At 44.4% G+C, this 14,682-nt stretch overlaps 1 protein-coding gene across 1 annotated transcript in view; it reads right to left on the reverse strand.

The window, feature by feature from the left end:
- The window catches only part of LOC311123297 (voltage-dependent P/Q-type calcium channel subunit alpha-1A-like), a gene marked incomplete at both ends in the record, with an annotated part of 104,034 nt that overhangs the window by 11,069 nt on the left and 78,283 nt on the right, over window positions 1-14,682 (reverse strand). The window contains 5 exons of the mRNA XM_084197557.1: window positions 98-227; window positions 1,688-1,826; window positions 1,992-2,314; window positions 3,055-3,302; window positions 10,405-10,537. Of these exons, the coding sequence (XP_084053683.1) occupies window positions 98-227; window positions 1,688-1,826; window positions 1,992-2,314; window positions 3,055-3,302; window positions 10,405-10,537 (973 nt within the window). The remainder of the gene's footprint in view (window positions 1-97; window positions 228-1,687; window positions 1,827-1,991; window positions 2,315-3,054; window positions 3,303-10,404; window positions 10,538-14,682) is intronic.

A 14,682-nucleotide genomic window follows, 5' to 3' on the forward strand; every position in this document is an offset into this window, starting at 1 on the left:
AGACAGGCAGACAGAGACAGAGACAGAGACAGACAGAGACAGACAGAGGCAGACAGAAAGAGACAGACAGACAGACAGACGTGTGTTGTTGTCTCACTTGGTTGCTTGGTGACTCAGGCCAGACAGGGTCTTCTGCAGCCAGGGCGATGCTGCTCATAGCGATGACAGACAGGATACTGAACTCAAAGTACTTCCTAGTCAGGATGTAGTGGCAGCACCTACGGAACCTGCAACATACACCCACGATACACACACCCACAAAAGTGATGAATACTGTTTCAATAGTTTGTGTAGCTAGCTTGTTACTCTGTGTCCTATTTCCCTGAGAATCATGGGACTCCTTGCATGCTCCAACATTTGACCAAATGGACTACACATCCAGGAACTTTGTCTGTGCTCTGTTTTGTGTGGTTTAGATTGGACTGGTACTCCCACCTTCAGTTTTCTGAAGGGAACATAACTTCTCTCTATCACACATACACCACATGACCAAAAGTATGTGGACACCTGCTCGTTTAACATCCAAAATCATGGGCATTAATATGGAGTTGGTCTCCCACTTTGCTGCTATAACAGCCTCCACTCTTCTGGGAAGGCTTTCCACTAGATGTTGGAACATTGCTGCGGGGACTTGCTTCCATTCAGCCACAAGAGCATTAGTGAGGTTGGGCACTGATGTTGGGCGATTTGGCCTGGCTCGTAGTCGGCGTTCCAATTCATCCCAAAGTTGTTCGATGGGGTTGAGGTCAGGGCTCTGTGCAGGCCAGTCAAGTTCTTCCACACCGAGCTCGACAAACCATTTCTGTATGGACCTCGCTTTGTGCACAGGTCATTGTCATGCTGAAACAGGAAAGGGCCTTCCCCAAACTGTTGCCACAAAGTTGGAAGCACAGAATCGTCTAGAATGTATGCTATAGCGTTAAGATTTCCCTTCACTGGAACTAAGGGGCCTAGCCCGAACCATGAAAAACAGCCCCAGACCATTATTCCTCCTCCACCAAACTTGCATTGGGGCAGGTAGCATTCTCCTGGCATCCGCCAAACCCAGATTCGTCTGTCTGCCAGATGGTGAAGCATGATTCATCACTCCAGAGAACGCATTTCCACTGCTCCAGAGTCCAATGGCGGCAAGCTTTACACCACTCCAGCTGACACTTGGCATTGCGCATGGTGATCGTAGGCTTGAGTGCGGCTACTCGGCCATGGAAACCCATTTCATGAAGCTCCCGACAAGCAGTTATTGTGCTGACGTTGCTTCCAGAGGCAGTTTGGAACTCGGTAGTGAGTGTTGCAACCGAGGACAGACGAGTACTACGCGCTGCGCGCTTCAGCACTCGGCAGTCCCGTTCTGTGAGCTTGTGTGGACAACCACTTCGCGGCTGAGCCGTTGTTGCTCCTAGACGTTTCCACTTCACAATAACAGCACTTGTAGCTGACCGGGGCAGCTCTAGCAGGGAAGAAATTTGACGAACTGACTTGTTGGAAAGGTGGCATTCTATGACGGTGCCACATTGAAAGTCACTGAGCTCTTCAGTATGGGCTATTCTACTGCCAATGTGTGGCTGAAATAGACAAATCCACTAATTTGAAGGGGTGTCCACATACTTTTGTATATATAGTGTACAACGCCCACTTACAAACACACACACACACACACACAGATATACACACACACACACACACTCACGGGTTGGTGGTGGACAGTATGAAACAGGAGCTGAACGGGGGCATTGGTTTGGGACCATCTTCATCGCCCCCTTCATCCTCCTCTTCCTCCTTCTTCTCCTCATCCTTCTTTTTCTGGTCTGTGTTAGCGTTCTTGTTCACTGAGATGAAGAGAGAGAAAAAAGGAGAGAGAGAGAGAGATCAAGAGAGTCGAGAGAGAGACAATGTATTAGAATGATCCAAAATACACACATTCACCACACATAGATGAACTCACTCACACACACACACACACACCCACCCCACCTTCCCCCACACACACTCACCTTGAAGGATGGCATTGGTAGAGGGATATGGATAGACAGGAGGCATCATATCCACGACCGTATGGGCCGGCTTGGCCATACTGGTCAGAATCAGACTGTCCATACTATGGAGGCGTGTATCTGCGGTCACACTGCGGTTCAGGAGGTTATTCACAAGGTCAGGGTGGTCCGGGGGCAGCGCGTGGAGTGTGTGGTCGTGTGTGTGCGTGTTGCTGTGTAGTTTGCTGTTGTTGAAGAGGTTGTCTAGGTCTTCACTGTACTGACTGTCCTGTCTGAGGATGGGCCGAGCGGTGGAGAGGTTGGGGCCACTGCCGTAGTGGTCTCTGATGGAGGGATGGGGGGTGGCAGGAGAGGGAGGGAGGAGGGAGGGATGGAGAGGGAGGGGGAGATAGGGTAGGAGGTAGGGAGGGAGGGAAAGAGAGAAAGAGAGGAAGAGAGAGAGAACGCAGGGGGATGGAGAGAGAGAGAGAGAGAGAGGGAGGGGGAGTGTGAGAGGGAGGGAGAGAGAGAGAGAAGGGGGAGTAAGAGGGGGTAGAGGTTGGGGGAGGCAGGCGCAGGAAAAGAGAGAGAGAATATCAGTGACATCTTGAAAAACACAGTTACTATACTGTTCATTTAATGACATACAGTACAGGATACTGGCTTAGACAAATCAATAGCAATCGATATACTTTTGACCCCCAAAGGAAACATTAGGTTTGATAATGACAGATACAGACACAAATACACACACAGATCCTCTGTCACTCACTTTCTAACTCGATGCTGTCGGCTCCTCTCTCCATGCCGATGACGCCTCGGCCTCCTCCCCTCTCCCTCTACCTCACCCCCTTCCCCTACCACTACCCCCTCTGTCCCCTTACCCTTATGCCTTCTCCCTCCCTCCTCCCCCTCCCTCCTAACCCTCCTGTGCCTCCTCTTCTCATCCCCCACTCCTCCCTCGCTATTCTGCGGTGACACACTCCTCCTCTCCTTCCCTTCTGTATGCCTACATCTCCTTCCATGTTCCCTTCTTTCTTCAATACCCTCCAGCGTCTGCAGGGACAATCTGCTCCCCCCGTGCCCCAGACGGGCCTCTCTCTCTGGGCCACTAACTCCCCCTGGTTCTCCACCCCTGTTTCTCTGGTGGTAGCGGGCCTGGCGTCGGATATATTCTTCAGCCCTCTGGTGACCCAGGGTGTCCTGTGGGTCTAGAGGGGGCTCTCCGGGCCGGGTCTTGTTGGTGTTGTTGTTGCGGTTGTCCTGGGGGTTGACCACCAGCGGACGGTCCAGGTGGGTCTTCATGTCCCCCGCACGATGGGGGTACGACACCTGGGGAGGGAGGGGGTTAAGGGTGGTAGTGGTGTTAACTTCTGAAGCTGGATCAATAAGTTACTTTATATAGGCCAACAACAAGGGCAGAATCCTAACGTGTGGACCTCAAGTTAAGATTCTGCCATAAATAAAGAAAACCGTATGTTTATTCTCTTCTAACTCAAACCCTCTCTCCTCTCCTGAGGCCTACTCCTAGAGCCAGAGATATACAGAGTTTGGAAAACAGTCTGCCATTTTGGCAGCAAAGTTTCAAATATTTGGATGTAATTAGTGGGACATTTTTGGCACCAATAGGGTTGCAAAGCTACCGGTAATTTACCAAAGTTACCGGAATATTCTGTAATTTTGGTAATTAACAGGTAATCTATGGTAACTTTGGTCATTTATACTTGAATCATTTAATAAAAACTGTATTCACATATTGTCCATGAGTTTCTAGTGGATAGACCATATGGTTCAAGAGAAAATAGCCTAGTTAATGAAAAAAGCATCAACAATGGCATTCTTTTCAATTAATTCTGCAACTCTTCCAACTGTTGACTTTTTTCACAACTGCCACCAGTTTGGCAGCAGAACATTTACAACAATGACATATTGACATAGTAAAATAAATAAAAGTGTGTAAAAAATATATAAAGGATATTTTATGCTGAAACTCTCATATTAAATACCAATGGTATTCACTAAGTTGATTCTTTATTTTTAGGATAATGTTTTACAGCTTTGTAATTCTATTTTTTTATTTTCAAATAATCTTATTTGATTATTTTATATATTTTACATGTGATAAAGCCACACAGAGGGCCTGAGATAATTACAGACACGTGATAATCTGAAGTACCCAAAAGGGCTACTAGATGTCTCGTGATAAATTACATAAAATCATTGAAAGTTACAATAATTCCAGTAATATACCCTCCCTTTGCAACCATAGGCACCCATATTGTGCCCATTATAAACCGTAGGCACCAATATGGCGCCCATTATAAACTATAGACATCAACATGGCGCCCATTATAAACCATGAATCTCAAGTTTGCCGAACGACTATATAGTTGACTCCTGATGATTGCAAACTCCATTGGAGTACATTATATTGCAGTTTATCAGTCTCAATTCAGTACTGATAGATTACATTATTGATTGCTCTGGATATTTAGGCCCAGGTTGCTATTAAGCACTTGGTGATGTAATTGCAAAAAGCGCTATATACAGTGAGGGAAAAAAGTATTTGATCCCCTGCTGATTTTGTACGTTTGCCCACTGACAAAGAAATGATCAGTCTATAATTTGAATGGTAGGTTTATTTGAACAGTGAGAGACAGAATAACAACAACAAAAATTCAGAAAAACTCAAGTAAAAATTTTTATAAATTGATTTGCATTTTAATGAGGGAAAGAAGTATTTGACCCCCTCTCAATCAGAAAGATTTCTGGCTCCCAGGTGTCTTTTATACAGGTAATGAGCTGAGATTAGGAGCACACTCTTAAAGGGAGTGATCCTAATCTCAGCTTGTTACCTGTATAAAAGACACCTGTCCACAGAAGCAATCAATCAATCAGATTCCAAACTCTCCGCCATGGCCAAGACCAAAGATCTCTCCAAGGATGTCAGGGACAAGATTGTAGACCTACATAAGGCTGGAATGGGCTACAAGACCATCGCCAAGCAGCTTGGTGAGAAGGTGACAACAGTTGGTGCGATTATTCGCAAATGGAAGAAACACAAAATAACTGTCAATCTCCCTCGGCCTGGGGCTCCATGCAAGATCTCACCTCGTGGAGTTGCAATGATCATGAGAACGGTGAGGAATCAGCCCAGAACTACACAGGAGGATCTTGTCAATGATCTCAAGGCAGCTGGGACCATAGTCACCAAGAAAACAATTGGTAACACACTATGCCGTGAAGGACTGAAATCCTGCAGCGCCCGCAAGGTCCCCTTGCTCAAGAAAGCACATATACAGGCCCGTCTGAAGTTTGCCAATGAACATCTGAATGATTCAGAGGAGAACTGGGTGAAAGTGTTGTGGTCAGATGAGACCAAAATCGAGCTCTTTGGCATCAACTCAACTCGCCGTATTTGGAGGAGGAGGAATGCTGCCTATGACCCCAAGAACACCATCCCCACCATCAAACATGGAGGTGGAAACAATTTGCTTTGGTGGTGTTTTTCTGCTAAGGGGACAGGACAACTTCACTGCATCAAAGGGACGATGGACGGCTCCATGTACCGTCAAATCTTGGGTGAGAACCTCCTTCCCTCAGCCAGGGCATTGAAAATGGGTTGTGGATGGGTATTCCAGCATGACAATGACCCAAAACACACGGCCAAGGCAACAAAGGAGTGGCTCAAGAAGAAGCACATTAAGGTCCTGGAGTGGCTTAGCCAGTCTCCAGACCTTAATCCCATAGAAAATCAGTGGAGGGAGCTGAAGGTTCGAGTTGCCAAATGTGAGCCTCGAAACCTTAATGACTTGGAGAAGATCTGCAAAGAGGAGTGGGACAAAATCCCTCCTGAGATGTGTGCAAACCTGGTGACCAACTACAAGAAAAGTCTGACCTCTGTGATTGCCAACAAGGGTTTTGCCACCAAGTACTAAGTCATGTTTTGCAGAGGGGTCAAATACTTATTTCCCTCATTAAAAGGCAAATCAATTTATAACATTTTTGATATACGTTTTTCTGGATTTTGTTGTTGTTATTCTGTCTCTCACTGTTCAAATAAACCTACCATTAAAATTATAGACTGATCATGTCTTTGTCAGTGGGCAAACATACAAAATCAGCAGGGGATCAAATACTTTTTTTCCCTCACTGTAGAAGTAAATGTTGATGCATTCTCCACTTTAGCACACAGTCCCAAGCCATATAAAATATATACAAAATAAAATATATGTCATATATTTTTTAGACAAAATATATGACCTGACCAGGGAAAACACACGTCCCCAGCATCAATAAGTCATGGATCATATATACCAGGATTGGACTGTATATACATATACAGTGGGGAGAACAAGTATTTGATACACTGCCGATTTTGCAGGTTTTCCTACTTACAAAGCATGTAGAGGTCTGTAATTTTTATCATAGGTACACTTCAACTGTGAGAGACGGAATCTAAAACAAAAATCCAGAAAATCACATTGTATGATTTTTAAGTAATTAATTTGCATTTTATTGCATGACATAAGTATTTGATACATCAGAAAAGCAGAACTTAATATTTGGTACAGAAACCTTTGTTTGCAATTACAGAGATCATACGTTTCCTGTAGGTCTTGACCAGGTTTGCACACACTGCAGCAGGGATTTTGGCCCACTCCTCCATACAGACCTTCTCCAGATCCTTCAGGTTTCGGGGCTGTCGCTGGGCAATACGGACTTTCAGCTCACTCCAAAGATTTTCTATTGGGTTCAGGTCTGGAGAATGGCTAGGCCACTCCAGGACCTTGAGATGCTTCTTACGGAGCCACTCCTTAGTTGCCCTGGCTGTGTGTTTTGGGTCGTTGTCATGCTGAAAGACCCAGCCACGACCCATCTTCAATGCTCTTACTGAGGGAAGGAGGTTGTTGGCCAAGATCTCGCAATACATGGCCCCATCCATCCTCCCCTCAATACGGTGCAGTCATCCTGTCCCCTTTGCAGAAAAGCATCCCCAAAGAATTATGTTCCCACCTCCATGCTTCACGGTTGGGATGGTGTTCTTGGGGTTGTACTCATCCTTCTTCTTCCTCCAACACGGCGAGTGGAGTTTAGACCAAAAAGCTCTATTTTTGTCTCATCAGACCACATGACCTTCTCCCATTCCTCCTCTGGATCATCCAGATGGTCATTGGCAAACTTCAGACGGGCCTGGACATGCGCTGGCTTGAGCAGGGGGACCTTGCGTGCGCTGCAGGATTTTAATCCATGACGGCGTAGTGTGTTACTAATGGTTTTCCTTGAGACTGTGGTCCCAGCTCTCTTCAGGTCATTGACCAGGTCCTGCCATGTAGTTCTGGGCTGATCCCTCACCTTCCTCATGATCATTGATGCCCCACGAGGTGAGATCTTGCATGGAGCCCCAGACCGAGGGTTATTGACCGTCATCTTGAACTTCTTCCATTTTCTAATAATTGCGCCAACAGTTGTTGCCTTCTCACCAAGCTGCTTGCCTATTGTCCTGTAGCCCATCCCAGCCTTGTGCAGGTCTACAAGTTTATCCCTGATGTCCTTACACAGCTCTCTGGTCTTGGCCATTGTGGAGAGGTTGGAGTCTGTTTGATTGAGTGTGTGGACAGGTGTCTTTTATACAGGTAACGAGTTCAAACAGGTGCAGTTAATACAGGTAATGAGTGGAGAACAGGAGGGCTTCTTAAAGAAAAACGAACAGGTCTGTGAGAGCCGGAATTCTTACTGGTTGGTAGGTGATCAAATACTTATGTCATGCAATAAAATGCAAATTAATTACTTAAAAATCATACAATGTGATTTTCTGGATTTTCGTTTTAGATTCCTTCTCTCACAGTTGAAGTGTACCTATGATAAAAATTACAGACCTCTACATGCTTTGTAAGTAGGAAAACCTGCAAAATCGGCAGTGTATCAAATACTTGTTCTCCCCACTGTATATATATATATATATATATATATATGTCTATCAAAGGCTCTATGGGTAACATTTTACATTACAGTGTCGTTATTACTGTGTAATCATTCAGTACAGGAAAGTACATTGTAACAACAATTTTACACTACATTTACACTGTAGGATTACAGTTACTGTTGAAGTTACACTGTACTTACATGTACAGTACCAGTCAAAAGTTTGGACACACCTACTCATTCCAGGGTTTTTCTTTATTTGTACTATTTTCTACATTGTAGAATAATAGTGAAGACATCAAAACTAGGAAATAACACATACGGAATCATGTAGTAACCAAAAAAGTGTTAAACAAATCAAATAATATTTTATATTTGAGATTTCTCAAATAGCCACCCTTTGCCTTTATGACAGCTTTGTACACTCTTGGCATTCTCTCAACCAGCTTCATGAGGTAGTCACCTGGAATGCATTTCAATTAACAGGTGTGCCTTCTTAAAAGTTAATTTGTGGAATTTATTTCCTTCTTAATGCGTTTGAGCCAATCAGTTGTGTTGTGACAAAGTAGAGGTGGTATACAGAAGATAGCCCTTTTTGGTAAAAGACCAAGTCCTTATTATGTCAAGAACAGCTCAAATAAGCAAAGAGAAATGACAGTCCATCATTACTTTAAGACATGAAGGTCAATCAATATGGAACATTTCAAGAACTTTGAAAGTTTCTTCAAGTGCAGTCACAATACCATCAAGCGCTATAATGCTCTCATGAGGACTGCCACAGGAATGGAAGACCCAGAGTTACCTCTTCTGCAGAGGATAAGTTCATTAGACTTCTCAGCCTCAGAAATTGCAGCCCAAATAAATGCTTCACAGAGTTCAAGTAACAGACACATCTCAACATCAACTGTTCAGAGGAGACTGTGTGAATCAGGCCTTCATGGTCGAATTGCTGCAAAGAAACCACTACTAAAGGACACCAATAAGAAGAAGACACCTGCTTGGGCCAAGAAACACAAGCAATGGACATTAGACCGGTGGAAATGTGTCCTTTGGTCTGGAGTCCAATTTTTGGTTCCAACCGCCGTGTCTTTTTGAGACGCGGTGTGGGTGAGCGGATTATCTTCGCATGTGTAGTTCCCACCGTAAAGCATGGAGGAGGAGGTGTTATGGTGTGGGGGTGCTTTGCTGTCTGTGATTTATTCAAGGCACACTTAACCAGCATGGAGTGCTACGTCAGATGACCTGGCCTCCACAATACCCCGTCAGGAAAAGCAGCCAACAAGTGCTCAGCATATGTGGGAACTCCTTCAAGACTGTTGGAAAAGCATTCCAGGTGAAGCTGGTTGAGAGAATACCAAGAGTGTGCAAAGCTGTCATTAAGGGAAAGGGTGGCTATTCGACAAATCTCAAATATAAAATATATTTTGATTTGTTTAACACTTGTTTGGTTATTACATGATTCCATATGCGTTATTTCATCGTTTTGATGTCTTCACTATTATTCTACAATGTAAAAATTTTTAAAAAATAAAGAAAACCCCTTGAATGAGTAGGTGTGTCCAAACTTTTGACTGGTAGTGTATAACTAGACAGTAATAAAGGACTGCGAAGTGTCCCCGTTTTACTGCCTCTCTCACCTCTCCCTCTCTCCCCTGACCTTCCAGTCCTCAGTGTCTCTCACCTCTCCCTCTCTCCCCTGACCTTCCAGTCCTCAGTGTCTCTCACCTCTCCCTCTCTCCCCTGACCTTCCAGTCCTCAGTGTCTCTCACCTCTCCCTCTCTCCCCTGACCTTCCAGTCCTCAGTGTCTCTCACCTCCCTCTCCCCTGACCTTCCAGTCCTCAGTGTCTCTCACCTCTCCCTCTCTCCCCTGACCTTCCAGTCCTCAGTGTCTCTCACCTCCCTCTCCCCTGACCTTCCAGTCCTCAGTGTCTCTCACCTCTCCCTCTCTCCCCTGACCTTCCAGTCCTCAGTGTCTCTCACCTCTCCCTCTCTCCCCTGACCTTCCAGTCCTCAGTGTCTCTCACCTCTCCCTCTCTCCCCTGACCTTCCAGTCCTCAGTGTCTCTCACCTCCCTCTCCCCTGACCTTCCAGTCCTCAGTGTCTCTCACCTCTCCCTCTCTCCCCTGACCTTCCAGTCCTCAGTGTCTCTCACCTCCCTCTCCCCTGACCTTCCAGTCCTCAGTGTCTCTCACCTCCCTCTCCCCTGACCTTCCAGTCCTCAGTGTCTCTCACCTCCCTCTCCCCTGACCTTCCAGTCCTCAGTGTCTCTCACCTCCCTCTCCCCTGACCTTCCAGTCCTCAGTGTCTCTCACCTCCCTCTCCCCTGACCTTCCAGTCCTCAGTGTCTCTCACCTCTCCCTCTCCCCTGACCTTCCAGTCCTCTGTATCTCTCACCTCTCCCTCCCCCTCTCCCCTGACCTTCCAGTCCTCAGTGTCTCTCACCTCTCCCTCTCCCCTGACCTTCCAGTCCTCTGTATCTCTCACCTCTCCCTCCCCCTCTCCCCTGACCTTCCAGTCCTCCGTGTCCATTTCGTTGTACAGGGCCTCTCTGCTGGTCATCAGGTTCTGTCTCCTTATCTCACTGGTCCTCTGTTCCCACACTGATTTACCACCAGGCTTATTATTCTTCTGCTGCTCCTTACTGTGGGGAGAGATAGGGGATATAGAAAGAAAGAAAGAAAGAGGGGGAAGTGTAGAAGAAAATAAGATAAGGAGAGGAAGAGAGGGATAAGAGAAAGAGAAAGAGAGAAAGCGATCAGTTGTAAATGTTGCCAGAAGAGATAACTAGACGTTTTTTTTTTATCCCAGCCCACCCTAAGCGATGATGTCATAGACCCAACAGCAGATAGACAGCCAGTGAGAAAAGTCCCTGTAGCCCACATAGGAATACACTGCAGAGGTGGATGTGATGATGATGATTACGATGATGATGATGATGATGATGATGGTGGTGAAGATGATTATGATGGAAGTGCCACAACATCGACAGATACCTCAAATGAAGGTATTTTTTTACACATAAAATGTGTATTACAAGATTTTGTTGAATAAACATTTTTGTTAGTTGAATTTTTAAACCACATTCTTTTACCAACAATATATCAACAAAATCTCAAACAGTTTGTTTGAATGTATACAAACGATTCCCTTATTCCGAGACAAAGACAGGGAAGAAGACGACGTAGCCATGGACTTTGAGAGGGTGGGGGGTGAAATGTTTTACAGCCGCCAGCCCCTCTTCGACTGCACATCCCCCCCACCCCCCGGCCCCCTCCCAAATGACCCCTCCTGTACTTCCCCTCGAGTACCTCATTAACACCTCTTACCTCCAACGATTCTGATATTTCAGCCCATTCTAGAGGTGAATGAACTGGCAAATCCTCATAGAAAAGAATGGTCAGTTTTCAATTCAAATATGACATTTCAATTCATCCTTTTGAATCTACTGAATTGAAACTGGAATTGACCCCAACAACCCTTACTAACCCCAGCTAGCCAGCTTATCACACCTACTAACAAAATGACAGCCAGCCAGAGGTGAACAAACAAACATCAAAACAAGGATAAGGAATTAGGATTGGCAAATTCCCAAAACGTTCCCAAAGTTCCCAGGTTTTCCAGAAACCCCAATTGGAATATTCCAACAGGATTTTAAGATTTTTTCCCCCCCGGATGTTTCTAGAATTGTACAACCCTAATCATGAAACACAGACAGAAATAACTACACTGACAAAAGAACGACACAAACAAAAAAAGAAATGAAAAACAACAACAGAAAAGGATGGATGGAGGAAAGGATAAAATAAAAACGTAAAAAATAAAAAAGTAAAGCGTAAAATGAGATAAACAAGTAAATACCAGTCGAGAACATTCTCTGTGGCATCGATACGCTCAGTTTTTGTTACTGTCACTCTGAAGAGGAGACAAGGAGGGAAGGGAGCGACACAACCAACATAAAAATAACGCAGCCACAACCTTCTTCCCACCACCTCCGCCGTAAACAACCTTTATACAACCTTCTCACAACATTTCCTTTTTTTTTCTTTCCACAACGTTGAGAAGAGTGAGTGTGCTCAGAGTGTTGTTAGTCTAATAAGAGATAGGGGTGTTAGGAATAGGGTTAGTAAGGTGAAGTGGATAAAAACAATGTCCTCCCACCACCTCTACTGTATACAACGTTTATACAACGTTCCCACAACATTGAGAAGAGTGAGTGTGCTCAGAGTGTTGTTAGTCTAATAAGAGATAGGGGTGTTAGGAATAGGGTTAGTAAGGTGAAGTGGATAAAAACAATGTCCTCCCACCACCTCTACTGTATACAACGTTTATTCAACGTTCCCACAACGTTTAGAAGAGTGAAAGAGTCAGTAAGTCCTGGCTGTTAGTGTAAGAAGATGTGGCAAACCTTCTCACAACATTTACAGAACCTTCAGACAACCTTTAGACAACGTTTAGAAGAGTGAGTTAGTGTGTTAGTGTAGGGAGAAGGGGGGGGGGGGGGGGTTGGAGGAGGGTTAGTTACAGGTAGGTGGCGTGTATAAAAACAACGCTGCTACAACCTTCCCACAATGTTAAAACAACCTTTAGACTAGGGTTGTCACAATACCAGTATCGCAAGAAAACAAAACATGAAGAGGACTGAAAACAGTCCTCATGTTGGAAACAAACAGCCTTATGGGGTCCCTCTAAGTCACAGGTTTCCATTCCAAGCTATAGAACACTATATTTTACATACAGTAGGTTTCTTAAAAGACCAAAGAGTTCAGTCTGCTTTGTGTTTTCCTTTTTGCCATGGAAAATCAGGTATCGTAGTATCGCGATACGGGTACCGTGACAACATTTAGAAGACTTGTGTGTGTGTCAGTGTGAGAAAAAGGAAGAGGGAGAGTGTTTGGAGGAAGGTTAGTTTGTGGAGTAATGCCATGTGTTTGTGCCACTGTTTAAATCGCCACCACAAAGTCAAAGACATTAGTATCTGACGTATGGCACCTTGAATGTGTGTGTCTTTGGCTGCATTTACACTGGCAGCCCAATTCAGAAATTTTGCCCAATTATGGGCAAAAGAGCTGATCTGATTGGTCAAAAGATCAGAATTGGGCTGCCTGTGTAAATGCAGCCTGTAATATTGTGTAACATGATGTCTTGATAAACAGTATCTTAATACAGTATTGTTAATTTATAGCAGGGAAATGTACACACACTCTCTCCCCTCCTTCCATCCCCTACGTCCTCTAAGACATGACTAAACCTATTGTTCTCCTTGTAGAAAAACACGAGGAGAGGCACAGAGTACTGGGTAAGGACTTTATATAAAGGGCTGGAGGGGCTTATGTAAAATCTGCTTCTCCTTGCAGAAACAGCAGACAATGGGGGACACACACACGCACACAATACACACACACAAAAGGGCACATCAAACATTTCAAAGGGCCACAGAATTTCAGTAGAAACTATTTCATTTTCCTGTCACTGTCTTTGATGATAAGAAGATGCCATCCTTCTAGATGTAGTCTATCTTTGCCCGCTAGCATCGCCGCGTAGCCACTTAGCCCGTTTCCATTGACTCAATGGAATTAGGGTGGAATTACGTTTTAGCGCACTCACTGTCAAATTTGATGATGCTTCGTACGTTTTTTTTAAAGGAGACCTTGCCACTCCTCGAAGCTCAAACTAGTATATTTAACCATGCCTCTTTCTCATAACTAGTATAGTGTATTTAACCTCCTTGTCATAACTAGTATAGTGTATTTAACCTCCTCATAACTAGTATAGTGTATTTAACCTCCTCATAACTAGTATAGTGTATTTAACCTCCTCATAACTAGTATCGTGTATTTAACCTCCTCATAACTAGTATAGTGTATTTAACCTCCTCATAACTGTCACACCCTGGCTCTGGGACTCTATATGTTGAGCCAGGGTGTGTTCATTCTATGTGTTAGATTTCTATGTTGGTAGTTCTAGTTGTGTTTACTTCTATGTTGGCTAGAGTGACTCCCAATCAGAGGCAACGAGTGTCAGCTGTCGTTGGTTGTCTCTGATTGGGAGCCATATTTAAACTGTCTGTTTTCCCTTTGTGTTTGTGGGTTCTTGTTCCGTGTTGGTCATTGTTACCGTGGACTTCACGAGTCGTTTCTTGTTTTGTTTATTGTTGTCTATTATCACTAAAGATAATAAAGTTTAAACATGTTCGTTCATCACGCTGCGCCTTGGTCTATTCCCTACGACGATCGTGACAATAACTAGTATAGTGTATTTAACCTCCTCATAACTAGTATAGTGTATTTAACCTCCTCATAACTAGTATAGTGTATTTAACCTCCTCATAACTAGTATAGTGTATTTAACCTCCTCATAACTAGTATAGTGTATTTAACCTCCTTCTCATAACTACTGTAGTGTATTTAACCTTGTACCTATTTTGATGATGACCGTGATTAAAGTTGAAGAAGTCTAGGTCAGTGGCTAAGGAGAATTAGGTTGAGTGGAAGATGGAGTGTGCGTCAGATTGAGTCTTGAAGTGTGTGTCGGTCGGATTGAGTAGAGTGTTGGAGTGTACATTAGACTGAGTACTGATGTACTGTGTGTGTGTGTACAGTAGCAACTGTTTCCAGTGTATCAGTGTATTCGCTTCCCATTAGTGACACAACTGAAATAACCACAGATCTAGTTACAGACAGATAGATATAATATAGACAGACAGCCAGCCAGCCAGACAGACAGACAGACAGGCAGACAGTCAGATGCAGACAGACAGACAGACAGACAGACAGACAGACAGACAGA

The sequence above is a fragment of the Coregonus lavaretus genome (genome assembly GCF_964263955.1).
Source record: "Coregonus lavaretus genome assembly, contig: HAP1_SCAFFOLD_1517, whole genome shotgun sequence".
Lineage (NCBI taxonomy): Eukaryota > Metazoa > Chordata > Actinopteri > Salmoniformes > Salmonidae > Coregonus > Coregonus lavaretus.